Consider the following 15,611-nt stretch of genomic DNA (forward strand, 5'->3'; position numbering starts at 1 on the left):
CAAAGTGGAAAGGTATGTCAAAGTAGACAATATCTCACCAAACAATCCTCTTGCCAAAATGGTTTGATTTCTCGAATTGTTTTAGGGTACACAAAGTTAGAAAACTACATCGGGTGAGTGGAATAATGGACCTGCATGTGTATCAGAGGAAGATCTACCGTAGAGGAACTTTTTCCCAACGATGACTACATAATCACGTTTATTGGGGGGAAAACTGCAGGATTGTAGGATTGTAGGCCAACATGGACGAAATGTTTAAAACTCTTCTCAAAAGTTGGACTGCATTTTCAGTTGCCTTGTTAACAAGACTTTTAAACAGTATGCCTAGGGAATCTGCAGAAGTCATAAAAAGTATTGATGGTCAATTAAATACAAAAACTGCTGAAAACTTTACCTACCTTCTTTTTTTTAATATTATATACATTATAATTATAAATGTTTTATCAGCTGTAGTTGAGTAACCTATATTAAATAGAGCTGCTTATGTCAAAATTGCCATCATTCAGACGACATAAAACTATTTTTTTAATTTCTGTGATACATTGGTACAAATATTTTTAATAGTTTTAGGCAGTTGTCAGCACAACAAGTATTGTGGCAAGCAAATCTTTACTTAGTATGTCTTAATTATGGAGAAAGAAAATGCTATAGGCATATTTAGAGATTATAATTCCAGTTCTAAGGATCGGAGGAGGACTTGTGATTCAGGATGATAACAACCCTAAATTCCCTTCAAAGCATTGCAAAGAATATTTGTGCAAAAATGAAAGAAAAAGAGCGCGCAATTATACGGAATGGCTGCCTCATTTATCAGATTTAAATGCCTTCAAAAGTTTATGGGATCACCTATATTAAAACATCCGTGAAAGAATCCTAAACCAAAATCTGATCTTTAACAAATTCTTCGAACTTAGAGTATGATTAATGAACGTGGAGTGAGATTGAAATCGAAATCCTTAAAAATTTTAAGAAATATTTATCATATGGTAAAGCGGTCAATAAAATGGGAAGAAAGGAAAGGGAAAAGGATGATTTTTTTAAAAACCAGAGTTTTTTTAAAGTGTTTACAAAATGATTTATTTTCACACAACGACTGAAATGGTTATTATTCATAGAATTAAATAAATTCATGAAGTTAAATGTGTTCTACTATTGTTTTTGTAAAGAAGCTCAATTTTTCGTTATGAATATTTAGAGCGGTACTCTTTTCTCAACATGATTGATAAGTGAAGATTACTCAGCCTATTGCTATAAGATTTAAAAGTAGATCAAAGCTTCAAAATAGTTTTGTGATTTAAAAAAAATTTACTTTCAATAAACTCTAACGAAGTGATTATTTTTATTTTCTTTAACAAATTATTTGAATTTCGGACAACTGCATCTAATGTGCCTGCATGCATGCGTTGTTCGTGCAATTAGACACACTTTAAATATAACAAGCTCAAGCTAAAACACGATCAGTCTAGCCTGTGCTCTAGATCATAATCCAAGCACCATGGTCTTACTAGCCATGTGTTTTAATAAACACTAAAAAGTTTTTAACATAAGACTAAATAAGACGTTTTAGAGTATGAGATAAAACAAGAATACTCTGGTTTATCAAATTAAGTTCCATTACTCTAAACGTTGGTACTTTATCGTTTCAATACGATTAACGTCTGGATTTTATCTTTAACCTTATAAAGTTAAAAACCGGACTTTAAAATAAGAGAACGTTAAACGTTGCACCAATAATATTGCGAGTTCTAAATAAAAGAAGTTCAGGTATTCGCAGGGGAAATACAGTATTGCAAAATAAAAAACCGCCATTCTGTCACTTTCTCTTATGACAATAAGCGATTTTCCCGACTTAACGGGAAAAAGTGATGCAGACTTGAAACAGGTCAATAAATAAAAAAAACAGTGCACAACACCGTGGGTATTCCCTGCTATCGTTCAAAGTTCAGCATAGTGTTTTTCAACAGTCTGTTCTTGACACCAGATTTCAAAACACATTTTGTAAGAAAATTATTCTAATAACATGGGAGGGTCAGTTTCTTTAACAGAATTCAACTGGTCCCAACAAGAAGAACCTCATGCGTCAAGAAGAAAGGAAATATTAGGTTAGCTATTTTGTTTAATGATTGTGTTTTTAGTTATGGTTGTAAGTATATGAAAACTAGAATTCTAAAGCTCTAGAATCATACACACACATAACTAGCACAATAACTTTATATTATCAGTATATTTTATACATACTTATTTGGTGTGTTTATAGAAAATGCTGTTAACTTTATAAAAGCTACTTTTAGTTGCTATAGTAATATATATTTTGTATGATAGTTATATAACTTTTGAAAGTTAACTCTAAGCATTGTTTTTATTTATGAGTTGATTTTTTTACAGTCCCGTATTACAAACATACTTGTATTATATAGTAGTAATCTTGAATTCTGTGCAATTATTATACAATTTAAAGCTGAATTGGACTAGCATCCTAGATACACAAATAAATTTTTTGGTATTTAGTCAGATGTATCTAAATTTTGAAAATTTATATAACATAGCTGTTATTTTCTTTACTAAGAATGTATTGTTTATAAGTATAACAAATACTTTAAACTGGTATTTATAAACCTTTCTTACTCTAATTGAAAGTAATTAGGATTTCATACTTTTTTTGTTTGAAAATTTACATATTCAATGGCTTTGGGTTGGAAAGAGATTTTTATTAAGTTCTAGAAACCTGTGTTAAAGTTTAAATTATGACATGATTTAAATTATTACTTTTTTTTAAAGTTAAAAGTTATGTAATTATTCCCATAGTAGAAAATGCCTTTGTATTGTTTAATACTTTATTGACAAAATAATACCATGATAATAAAGGTTCTAGGAAATAGTCTGCCTTGAAAGAATGTCCCTCCTACCCTCCCACAAAAATTACCCTTTAGAAAAATTACCCTTTAGAAAAGAATCCTATGGTTGTGTTTATCATATACACTAATATTAGCATCATGATTGCAAAGTTATAAGTATGGATTATTATGAGTGTAGTCAGCTAGCTTTCTGGTAGTTTTCATCATTTTAGAGTAATAAAAATTAATTTATTTTCAGGTTGAGTGGCAAAAACTGTCATGCCAATGATTTGTCTATTGTACCACATGCAATCCTTCTATTATTCAACTTTTAAATGTATTCCAGATTTCTCTTTACACTGTTACTATGTATTTGTTATGAAATATGTCTAATTTCCATTAAATACAAATTTACTCTAAATAAAATTTCTCAATATAGTTTGCTAAAAAATATTTCATTGAATATTAAAAAAAATGAGTGGAAAAGTTGTTTCTTTTTAAATCCTAAATTTAATACTGGAAATGATGATGATGATGAATTTAATACTGGAAATGATGATGATGATGATGATGATGATGATGATGATGATGATGATGATGATGATGATGATGATGATGATGATGATGATGATGATGATGATGATGATGATGATGATGATGATGATGATGATGATGATGATGATGATGATGATGATGATGATGATGATGATGATGATGATGATGATGATGATGATGATGATGATGATGATGATGATGATGATGATGATGATGATGATGATGATGATGATGATGATGATGATGATGATGATGATGATGATGATGATGATGATGATGATGATGATGATGATGATGATGATGATGATGATGATGATGATGATGATGATGATGATGATGATGATGATGATGATGATGATGATGATGATGATGATGATGATGATGATGATGATGATGATGATGATGATGATGATGATGATGATGATGATGATGATGATGATGATGATGATGATGATGATGATGATGATGATGATGATGATGATGATGATGATGATGATGATGATGATGATGATGATGATATATACATATATATATATATATATATATGTATATATAATATATAAAAAAGTATAGCAGCAGTCTTTACAGAAAGACATGAAATTTGCATTTAAGTCACATTTCTTCACTTAATAAGGAATATTTTAAAAGACTCTTTAAAATGTTCTTTTGATAACTTTGATAAAGAAATAATAATGCAATTGTTGAAAAAAAGAATATATATATATATATATATATATATATATATATATATATACAGTGCTCGAAGTGAGGCGGGATGGGGTGGGATGCCATCCCGTTACCTTTTTAAATTTTGAAAACCATCCCACTCCTTTTTTTAATGCATATTTTGGGGTGGGATGCCATCCCGGTACATAATAAATTAATGGAAATTTTATTTTATTTTCCTCCTATAAATAAACTTGTAAAAACAATTTTAAAGTTTGCGGCAATATGAGAATTTAAATGAACTTAAGTCTCAGCTGTTATTTAAAAATTTGCGGTAGAAAGTTCAAAAACTAAATCGATAATTATAAAACAGTGCGTCTTTTCTTCTGTATTTTAAATAAAAAGTTACCAAGCAACAAAAAGCGACATTGGCTTTTTTTTTCGTTAAAGTGTCATTAGAGTTTTTTTTTTGGTGAAATAAAATATAGTACACAGTAGATTTACTCAACATTAAATGTTATGATTTTAAAAAAATTTACTTATTATAAATATGGATAAATGGCTAGCAAGCGGAAGGAAAAGAAAGTTAACCAGTGATAGTTCTAAAAGTAATTTGGAAAATGACACTGAAATAAATAAAGAAGTGACAGATTTTTCGAGTATTGAAACTTGCCAATCCTTTCCTCAATGTGATGGTATTTTTTTTCAATTATTTAAAAATTGGTAAATACAAAAAAATAAGACTTGTTTAAAAATAAAATGTTTAATTATATCATTGTTTTTTGATTGCTTAATGACGTTTGATGTGAAACTTAACTCAATATTTTACGGTGACAGTCTCTTAAGAATATAACAGACCTCAAGTTGTTTTTTTAATATAGGTTTTTTACTATAGGGATACTCTAGGGATTTATAATTCCTTTATTTAATCTACACAAAATACGAAATCTATAATTTTAGGATAGGTGGGATGGTGATTAGAAAATATTAAAAACCATCCCGCTACTTTTTTTTTCCCACTTCGAGCACTGTATATATATATATATATATATATATATATATATATATATATATATATATATATATATATATATATATATATATATATATATATATATATATATATATTTTCAACAATTGCATTATTATTTCTTTATCAAAGTTATCAAAATTGAATTGTAAAGATTGCTGCTATACTTTTTGAAGTTGTCAGTATAATGTAATGAATTATTTCCAATAGGTGCTAAATTTTAAGTAGATAATTTCATGAGATATGTCTTTATTAAATTTCTATGATATTTATATGAATATAAATATGCAAGAGGTTTCTTTTCCTTTTTAGCAAAACATCCAGAAATCAAATCATTGATGGTTATTGATCATCTCTTTAAATACCAAGTAACAGCTCTAGTACTACTTCAATTTTCCATCATATCAGCTCTTTCATATTTTGATGTGGCATGGCCCATTGTAGTGTTGATTACATATATTGTTAGTGGAACAATAAACCAATCTCTATTATTAGCTATTCATGAAATATCACACAATATGGCATTTGGGCATGCCAAACCCATGTACAATCGTATATTCAGTTTGTTTGCCAATTTACCTATTGGTGTACCTATGGCCTTGTCATTTAAAAAGTATCACTTGGAGCATCATCGTTATCTTGGTCATGACATTATTGACACTGATATTCCTACTGAGTTGGAAGCAAAGATGTTCTCAAACACGCTTGGTAAAACAATATGGATGTTTTTGCAATCATTTTTCTATGCCTTACGTCCATTAATAACCTACCCAAAAGAAGTCTGCAAAATTGAAGCTTTTAATTTTGTTATGCAATTTGCTTTTGATGCTTTAATTGGTTATTACTTAGGTCCAAAAGCGGTCTTTTACATGATCATAGGTTCCTTATTTGGAATGGGAATGCACCCAGTTGCAGGACATTTTATTGCAGAACACTATATGTTTTCTAAAGGCTTTGAAACATATTCTTACTATGGGATTTTAAATAAAGTTACGTTTAATGTGGGTTATCATAACGAGCATCACGATTTTCCAAATATTCCGGGATCGTTATTGCCCAAAGTTCGTGAATACGCACCCGAGTACTATAACACTATCCCTTACCATACATCGTGGGTTAAGGTTATTTATAACTTCATTACGGATCCTTCTATTGGTCTTTATGCTCGAATGAAAAGAAACAGATACGACGAAGAAAAACTTAAGCTTGCCAAGAATTTGGATAAAATGGAATGAATGAAATAAATTTTTCTTTCCATTGACTTTTTCTATACGAGGTAATCTATCATGTCATTATAGGATGTATATGTTTTGTCTTTAAAAAAATGTAGAGAGTGATGTAAAACGCTGCTAGTTATCTTTTAAATATTGGTTTCGGTTTGTCTATTTCTAAAGGTGGGATAACCTTGATTTGAAATTCAAAGCGCAGAGATTTATGATTATGCGAGTTGGAAAAAAAAAGTCTCACTAATATTTATAATAATGTTTAACTGTGAAACATTAAGTCATAGATATTAGTTTTTGTAATGTTTGCTTATTTTCTTAGTCGACGCATTTTTAGACGATTAATCTGATTTGAAAAAGAAAAAGCTTTAAGAGATGCAATTAAATTTTGTTGTGTGCTGTCGGAAACTTATGCTCATTAGAAAATAGAAAAAACTTAGCATAGATGCTAATTTTGTTTTTCTCTTTATTCGAGGGTTTTATAAATCCATTTGAGTTTGCATCATCACTGTTTCAAGTAATTAAGCTTTTTTTTTTAATTTAACGAATTCATTATAATCTAAAGCTGATTGGTGGTGGAGTTCCGCACGAATGTTTACGCTGCTTTAAATTTTTTTTTTTTTTTTTTATTCATCATAAGAATTATCGACAACGACACTTACTAAACAGGCTCATACATTGTGCTTTTCTAAAAAGGTAATCAAGTTTTCAAAGAAAATATATTTTCAAAGCTTTTTACTTTTTTTTTTTTTTTTTGTAATATCTTTATCTAACTTCTTTCATATTGTTTTGATATATTCATGTTTTTTCTATTAACATCTGATATATAACTTCTTTCATATCGTTTTGATATATTTATGTTTAACCTTGTTAAAGATAATAATAAAAGTTGTTTCTGCTCTGGTATTTTTCATTTTTAAAGCAAATGCAACAAACTAAGGAGACACTTGCACGTTTATTATCACTGCTATTAATCTTCCTTCGATTGATTTATTTACAATTATTTCTCTTCGTAACTTCTACCAGCTTGTGAGGCAAAAGTAGTGAACAATATTAATATTCTCACTTTAACATCATCGTCCTATGAATAGTACAATAATTACATATAATTTTGGTAAAATCGTTAAATCGTCAACCAAAACACAAAAATTAGATTTCTAATTGTAAAATATTACCAGATTATACTGGTCAAATTGATTTACTGGTAATTGATACTGGTCAGTCTATTTTTGATTATGATTTAGCCTAAATAAAAAGAATTTCTTTAAGAAACTGGAGGAATCCAATAAGAGTATTAAGACCGAATTTCATTTTCCCAGCAATTGTTAAGAGCAGTTTAGAGATACATCTTAAGTTTTCTATTCCGTCCATGGCGCAATAAAAGACATGCCAGGATCGGGTAGACCGTATGCTTTAAATTTGAATTAAATTAGTTAGGCAACGCAATTTGTCATTTAAATTTAACAACGTTTAGCGCTTCGCTACTATAAGTGGACTAAAGCCCTCTATAAACTTTCTCATTTATCGGTTTAAGTTCTTTTCTTAAAAAAAACCTTGATTAATTTCTCGATGAAAAAAAAACTGCAAAAAGAAATCCTGGCAATTCACTATTATTATTATGATCCAATTTTGGATGTCATTACTGATTAAAAGTTAAAAAAATGTTTTATATAAGCATCGGGGTTTAGATTTTAACAAAAAATTACAAAGTTCTAATCAGTTTTTTAACAAATTCTTTTTAAAATTTTCACAAGATTCTAAAAATTTATGTTTTTTTTAAACAAATTTTTAGAATCTTGTAACTTTTGGATGTCTCAATAAGTTTCCAAAATATCTGGAAACTATAAGATACTCTTTTAGCTTTTTAAACGCCATTTTCTAATCAATAAGTCATACAAAGAATTTTATTTTGAAATAAAAATTCGAACTCGGAAGAGTCTAGAAATCAAACACAAATAACGTAATTAATTGCAACTATCATCTTTAACAGCAAGATTTTCCGTATTGACATTCATATACATTTAAAAAATAAAAATAAGATTTATCTATTTAGAAAATAAAAAAATAATGCCTTTTGATTTAGTAAAATACAGCAACTAAAATTACGTAACAAAAAAGAGTGGACAGCAAAACTAGAGTGTACAATTAAGATCGTTTTCTTTTCAATGGTAAATAACCTTGGTCAGACTCAACTTAAAACATCAAACACACTAAATAAACTAAAGATTTTCACAGGAGGGAAAAAATTAACATCAGCAGCTGGTAAAAACTTTCAGACAAGTGACCCTTTCAACTCAGTTCAAAATTTTACACATGTATGTATGTATGTATATATATATATATATATATATATATATATATATATATATATATATATATATATATATATATATATATATATTATATGTGCGTATATATGTTTACATTGTAATATGTTCCTTTTTCATATAAATACTTAGAAAAATTGAATTTTAAACAAATATATCATTTTAAAGTTAAACAAAATAACTAGCATATACACACTTTATTCTAATTTGCTGCAATTAAAATAATAATTTCTAAAAATAGTAATACTTTTTTCAAATATTTTAAATATTTAGATTATGAAAAGCTATAGTTTTAAAGCTAAAAATGCTAATAAAAGTAAAAAAAACCACAAGCAAGCTTTTGATTTCCTACAATACACTTTCTCTTTTAAGACTATCTATAATACTATAACATAAATATTCTCTCACAAATGATACTCTCTTACAAATAGAACACTTACTAACATGCATTTAAATTTAGAAAAAACATGCACCATTTGTTTGCACTATTATTAGTCAGTTGCCTCATAAATTTTAAAGCAAATCCTCAGATTTAAGATTATCCAACAAGATTCATTCCATCCCAAATCATATTAGACAGTTTAAGCTCCTTTGATGTTTCATAAAGCTTTTCTACAACTGCCATTACAGCTCCAAAAAATGGTTTTGAGTGGTGTGGCAAACCATGCTTTTTACATAAGCTTTGCAGTCTTCCTTGAACATAGCGAAGCTTGCTTCTTGTTAAATGGGGGAAGATATGATGTTCAATTTGAAATTGGAGTCCACCATGAAAGAAATCCATCCAAGGAGGACAATCAACATTCATTGTTGTTTTTAACTGAGATAAGAAATATCCATCATTTTCATAATTGCTTTGAGGTACTCCCATAAATGTCTCCATAGAGAAATGGCTTATACAGATTTGTATGTGCACCAAACCTGCTGTTGCATGAGATAAAAATAAAAAGATGACAGCATGGCTGAAAGACAGTGTTGATCCTATATGCACCAATAGAAGTAAAAACCAAGTCCAGAAGCCTAACAATGAAATCAATTCAGCCAGTTTTCCTTTTGAAGAAGCCCCGACTCCAACGAGATTAAAAATAAAACTCTGGGCATAGAGATTGAAGCGAGCCAATGCCATTATTGGGAAAAACATATAATGTTGAATAGATACAAACCAATGAGCAAACCTATCAAACTTTAAAACACGATGATAGTAAGTTGAAAAAATGTTGTTGAAAAAAGATTTAGAAACAGCCAGCACTGGTAGATGTTGAATATCAGGATCATGATTGATTGAGTTAGTAAGTGTATGATGTGTATTGTGACTATGTCGCCACCATGCAACACTGATTCCTTTAAAAAAAGAGGATCAAAGAAAGGAATTGATTGACTATCTATTTTATGAAAACCTAAAAAAAAATTAATACCTTGAAGAAAGTTTCCAAATACATATCCAAGTGTTTCATCTTTCTTTTTGTTATGAGTAACAACATGATGACCAAGGTCATGTCCTACAAATGCCAATTGTTGCCAGAATAAACCAAGAAACATTGCACTCAAACAAATTGACCAGTATGAAGTTGAGAAATGTAAAAAGAAGATGCACGCAACAAGAAGTGATGTAATTATAATTGCAAGATTAACATATAGCCAGTCTAATAAAATAGTTTACAAAGATTTTTGTGCTTTTTTCTAAACAGCAAGTATATAAAAATATTATGACAGCCTGTAGCATTAAAAATAAAATATAAAAAAAGAGAAAACTTACAATCACATTCAAATGCTTTAAGTTTTTTCAGCTCTTCAAATAATACATGCAAATCTTTTCCTAATTCCGTATCTTTATATTGTTGCCTTTCAGACAACTGTCCGATTAGAAATGGCTTGAGTCTGTCGTAATTGGGTTTTAGATGGAAGTTATTGAATTCAACTGAACAGTCTTTTCCTGCAAGATTCAATATTAATGAAATACCACCTGGATGCTTTTCTAACCAATTTGTGACATTGTAAACCTTATCTTTTATTATTACCCAAGCATCAGATTTAGAGGTGTGCAGAGCAACTTCCTCTCTACTATAAACAGGAAGTTCAGGACCAGCAATCATTATAGTGTTATGTTATTATATTTATGTCAGATAATTTGTTGAACGGAAATGTGTTCGAACTGCTATAAAACAGCAAAACAAAAAAAATCACATCAAATTCATTCAACACAACAAAAGAAATATTAGTCTTACTCTAGTAATGCCAGATATTTAATTTTGACCATAAATTTCAAAATTAATTTTCAAATACTAAACAAATATATATTATAATTTAAGACTCTTTAGTATATATTCCTTCAATAATAATACAAACTTTTATCTTTAAATAACGCTGGCGAATCTAAGCTTTTTTTTTAACAGTCGTGACCTTTTGAACAACTCTAGAATGCTTTCCATCACTAAGTACCTATGCAAAGTTATGAGGAACACACTAGATTTAAGGGTGGTGCGATCTTAAGTCAGCAGTTAAATAGTAGCACGAGTTAGACTGGTGAAGAAAAATAGATAAAATTTTAAATCAACAGAGGGAATCACCTTTTTCAAAAGTTAAGAAAAAGCGACATTACCTTCCCAGCCGTTTGGCGTGAAAAAAGGTGAGTTCTTTTTTTTTTTTTACATTCCAATTATTATTTATATGAAAGTAAACTTTATCATCAGTATTTTATTTCATTCAAGAGTAAAAAGGCTAACGAAGAACTGAGCTGAAAAGTCAAGCGAGTCTTAACGCTTTAAATAAGCTTTTAACTTTGATTTTCGAAGGTGTAAAATATTTATATACTTAGCAGAATAGTTTGTTTTTTGAACACCTGGACTACTTCGTTTAATCAATATTAATGAAAAGGTTTTCCTTTAAAGTATAGTGGCTGAGTATTTTTATAAATATCAGGCGACCGCATATTGTGATTTTATTCTTTTATTGTTGTTTTGCACTATTTAACACACACACATATATACCTATTAGTTAATATATTTATAACTATTTTATAAAGGTTATTTATTTATGATTGAACGTTGACATGTCGATAGCTAAGTCTTTTTATGGCAATCATAATTTGCGGTAGTGTTTACATTTGAGATGGTTTTTAAGTGATGTAATTTTACTCCACAGGTTCAAGTAAATAATTATGCAGTGGAATTGTGTAAAAGTCTATTTCGTTGAAGAGACTTTCAGAAGCACACGCTTTTCAAATATTTAATTTATTACGCACCGCCTTTTTTGAAAATTTTGAAGAATGAAGCAATAACATGCAGAAATTATTCAAATATATCGCATGCTTGAAGTTCTAAACAATATACGAAGATCTAACTATGTTTTATTTCCCCTTATGCAATTTTATTTTGTGTTTTTGATGTGAACAGTTTTTTGTTATGATTTTTCAATTAATTATAAAATTCTTGTAATGTTTCGTTAGAAAATAAATTTTTTTCGTGAGGAAAGAATTAAATTTATTTCCAGATTCTTATTTTATATTGCGCAACTCTTAAAAATCTCATTTACAGTTCGGAGCCATTGTTTCAACATTCTTTGCATAGGTAACTGTGGTAACTGTGACTTTTTATTGCAAAGAGTAAACAATCGACCCGCAGTTTAGAAATGCATTAATCAAGATCTAAATCTCAACTTTTTAAAACAAAAAAAAAAAAAAAAAAAAAAACAACGAAAGTATTAATCAGAGAAAATGAAACTTTATAACACGGATTTTTTTGATTGGTAGGAAAACACGAGCTGCTGAGAGATTTGGTCCAGGAGCTCTATTTTTGGGTCTTCCATGTTAAAAGGGCAAAAGTTAAAGCTATCAACGAGTTACAATCCGTAAAACGGATTAGTAACGTAAAAAATTCTAAGCATTTTTTAATTGTAAATCCAGAATCGTCTTTTGCACGCGTAATAAAAATTTTTTTAACAGCATTAAGTTAAACAGCTGGTTTCTTTTAAATGGGGCCAGCTAAACATATATACAAACCTAATTTTTGTAACACGTACCAGTTTGAAGTTCTGATAACTTTAGGCTCCATTAATGAATAAAAACAATATGTAAGTTTCAAATCTAAACATGCTTATTTACCTGTATTTTGAACTTTTACTCAATAATAGCTATACTATTCACTTATACATCTATTGTAAACAGAAACTTGCTCAAGTTTAAGTTATGAATAGAAAAATGAGCCACATGCTATGAAAGAAAATGACTAAAAATTAATTTTTCTTTTTGTAAATTGTAAAATCTTCTTGAATTACAAACTAACAGTAATGCGCTAACATTTTCACATTCTTTCTTCTTTGGTAACGTTCTGCTATTCGTTTAATATTCTGAGGAAAGTGTTCAGCTTTTCGTTATTAATCATTCCAAGATTAGTGGGGAAACATTGAATGCAAAAAATGTAATTTTAAATACATTCTGCACCCCCATCGTTTTATATTGTTGTCTCCACTAAAAACTTAACGTTCTTCGAGACAATCAAGCCGCCAGTTCAAGTCGCTACTTCTTTCTCGGTGCAAAGCCGTTAGTTATTTATCGGTAAGATTTACATAGAGTTCATTGTTCTTTATAAGTTTCCTTATTTGTGGACCGAGAAAAATACCTTCTTTTAATTTAAAATCACTTAGTTTCGAAAAAATGCCTTTCGAATTCAAAAATCCTTTATGATTTTTATCCATAACCTTGACAAAACATTTCATTAAACCCGATTTTTATGTATAAGGGCGGAAGAGTCACATTTTCTTGTGGAATCATGTATGGTATTTGATTTACCAAAATTAAAATCAGTTCTTTTTGGCCTATCTTTAACTTTATAATGGTTTTTTGTGTCTCTACTTCCCATAAACAAAGAAAACAAGAACATTTTGTAAACCCTCCCTGTAGTGCATGCAATACTAAGGGTCTACGTCTCAGAATCGTTTTCTCGAAATGAACCGGGACAAACATAACAAGACGAGAAATGTCCCGGAAAAAATAACGAGACAAAAGGAAAAATTGTCCCGGAATAAAGTTATAAATCGGAATCAAAAAATTGTGTCCCGGATATAATCGTCTTGTCTCGTCTCGAAAAAAAAAATAACGAGATGTAGATTCTTATGCAATATAGCAACAATTTTTAAATCAGCACAAGCTTTCCAATTGATTCTTTGTTTTTAATTTAGTCTAAGATTAGTTGCATGTTTTTATAGGTTTCTTTCAAAATAACTGAGCATTCAATTGGTATGGAAATATATTGACAGCCATTGTGAAGTAATACGGCTTTTTTGCTAGTTTTTGAACCAAAAATAAAATACTTCCATTGGTTTTTGTCGTAAGGCACTATAAGTTTTTCCATTAACTCACTAATTATTCGTGTTATGAGGTGCCCAGAGCCATTCTTTCAATCTAGATTCCAATATTTCAGCTTTCCAAAGAGGCAAATCCAAAACCCGAACGATTTACGTTTGACTCTCGCTGCGATTATGTAATCGCTGCAGGAAACTACTGGAAGGTATTTACTCCAACTTATATTTGTCTGCTTAGCTCAACGTTTTCTTTACAATTACTAAAAATACCAGATTATTCATGTGCAATTTCTGTTGATAAAGGAGCTGTAAATTTCTCACTGCGAGGAATAGGTTAATAGATGCTACATTCGGATACTTTACTTCACTAGTGACTTTTATTAAAATTCCCCTGGTACTAGTCAACCAAAATAGCAACTATCGTGATGATTTGCTTGTTCCCGTTAAATCACTGCTACAGCAAAAGACATAAAAACGGATTTTCCATTAAACTAATCATATATACAACTTAGTACGAAAGACAAAATTGTTTCGGAGGTCCATTCTTTATTTTACACCACTGAATGACCAAAATAACGTAAATACGCAAGTTTCACCTTGTTAGTTGAAATTCTTCCTTGAGATTTGATACTATGTTATCCACAAACATAACAAAATTTTAGGGTGTATGATTAAGGGTGGTTTATGCATTTGGTGATACTCACATTTCTCAATAATTTTTGAATATATCATATGTAATTAATATATCATATGTAATTTTACAAATAAACTCTTAAAATGACATAAAAGACACCAAATGTTAAAGTTATTAATTATGTAAACTTCAAATCTTAAAAATAAATGTATAGTTAGCTTATTTCTTTCTTTCTTTAAATGAAGTTACATAAAAATAATGTAGAAATTATAACTAAGAAACGTGTCATTTTAGGTACCCATAGAATTAGACAATATTGGTTACAATTTAATAAGTAATTCAATACACGTAACGTTGTTAATGTTTGATAAATTGTGTCACACAGTGTTCATCTCCTATGCAATCTAAATCCAATAAAATTTATAAAGTAAAAGTAAATGTATTTCTTTTTTCATTACTTCATAAACAAGGCGCATGTACCACATGTATTAAATTACTTTAGAATTGTATTTAATTTATTTAATAAATTATATATATATATATATATATATATATATATATATATATATATATATATATATATATATATATATATATATATATATATATATATATATATACACTGCTGCTCACGGAAGTTAGGACAATGGAGATTTTTTCAAAAAAGCAATATTAGTATGTAATTACGTTATAGAATTTTTGATTTATATTAATCAAAATTATATTTTTTATAAATTTTGATTAAAAAATATATTATTAGTTTTATGTAATAAAAATTTACAAAAACCATTATAATAATTAAATTTTCTTTTCGTCAAAAAAACCACCCTTTGATTTAATAACTGCTTTAACTATTCTCGGCATTATTTCAATTAATTTTTCTAATTGTTTCTTTCTGAATATTAATTCATTTCTGTTCTATAATGTTCCATAAATGAGATTTTCATGTTGGACATACAGTTCTAATTTTTCTATCCAGTTCATCCCATAGTAACTCAATGGGGTTGAGGTCTGGGCTTATGGGAGGCCAGGTCATTACACTTAATA

At 28.8% G+C, this 15,611-nt stretch overlaps 2 protein-coding genes across 5 annotated transcripts; one reads left to right on the top strand and one right to left on the bottom strand.

Annotated features, from left to right (window-relative positions):
• The first annotated feature begins 1,774 nt into the window (after nucleotides 1–1,774).
• LOC145182909 (sphingolipid delta(4)-desaturase DES1-like) lies at nucleotides 1,775–12,114 on the top strand. 4 transcript variants are annotated; one of them, XM_090084936.1, is made up of 5 exons: nucleotides 1,949–2,102; nucleotides 3,094–3,171; nucleotides 5,398–7,004; nucleotides 11,050–11,258; nucleotides 11,341–12,114. In XM_090084936.1, exons 2-3 carry the CDS (start codon nucleotides 3,114–3,116, stop codon nucleotides 6,318–6,320), a joined length of 981 nt encoding a protein of 326 aa, XP_089941062.1. In that variant the 5' UTR covers nucleotides 1,949–2,102; nucleotides 3,094–3,113; the 3' UTR covers nucleotides 6,321–7,004; nucleotides 11,050–11,258; nucleotides 11,341–12,114. The 4 variants fall into 4 exon arrangements, with proteins under 4 accessions (XP_089941059.1, XP_089941060.1, XP_089941061.1 ...); XM_090084933.1 differs by lacking the exon at nucleotides 3,094–3,171 and having other exon boundaries at nucleotides 1,775–2,102; XM_090084934.1 differs by lacking the exon at nucleotides 3,094–3,171 and having other exon boundaries at nucleotides 1,775–2,102; nucleotides 11,774–12,114.
• On the bottom strand, nucleotides 8,719–11,386 carry LOC145182707 (uncharacterized). Its single transcript, XM_090084932.1, has 4 exons — nucleotides 11,232–11,386; nucleotides 10,389–11,152; nucleotides 10,048–10,275; nucleotides 8,719–9,973 (listed from the first exon to the last, which is right to left on the bottom strand). The coding sequence occupies exons 2-4, from the start codon at nucleotides 10,723–10,725 to the stop codon at nucleotides 9,174–9,176; spliced, it is 1,365 nt and encodes a 454-aa protein (XP_089941058.1). The 5' UTR covers nucleotides 10,726–11,152; nucleotides 11,232–11,386; the 3' UTR covers nucleotides 8,719–9,173.
• Nucleotides 12,115–15,611: the final 3,497 nt, after the last annotated feature.

Source organism: Hydra viridissima, unplaced genomic scaffold, assembly GCF_058129835.1.
Source record: "Hydra viridissima isolate aposymbiotic clone 2 unplaced genomic scaffold, HvirCarnegie_v1 scaffold_4, whole genome shotgun sequence".
NCBI classification, from domain to species: Eukaryota; Metazoa; Cnidaria; class Hydrozoa; order Anthoathecata; family Hydridae; genus Hydra; species Hydra viridissima.

Bases quoted from the DNA above. Each gene is read 5' to 3' on its own strand.
- LOC145182707 (XM_090084932.1), bottom strand. From the start codon at position 10,725: ATGATTGCTGGTCCTGAACTTCCTGTTTATAGTAGAGAGGAAGTTGCT. The intron at 10,276-10,388 runs GTAAGTTTTCTC...CTATTTTATTAG, and splicing joins TAAAGCATTTGAATGTGATT to ACTGGCTATATGTTAATCTT. The intron at 9,974-10,047 runs GTATTAATTTTT...CTTTTTTTAAAG, and splicing joins ATTTGGAAACTTTCTTCAAG to GAATCAGTGTTGCATGGTGG.
- LOC145182909 (XM_090084933.1), top strand. From the start codon at position 2,021: ATGGGAGGGTCAGTTTCTTTAACAGAATTCAACTGGTCCCAACAAGAA. The intron at 2,103-5,397 runs GTTAGCTATTTT...TTTCCTTTTTAG, and splicing joins AAGAAGAAAGGAAATATTAG to CAAAACATCCAGAAATCAAA.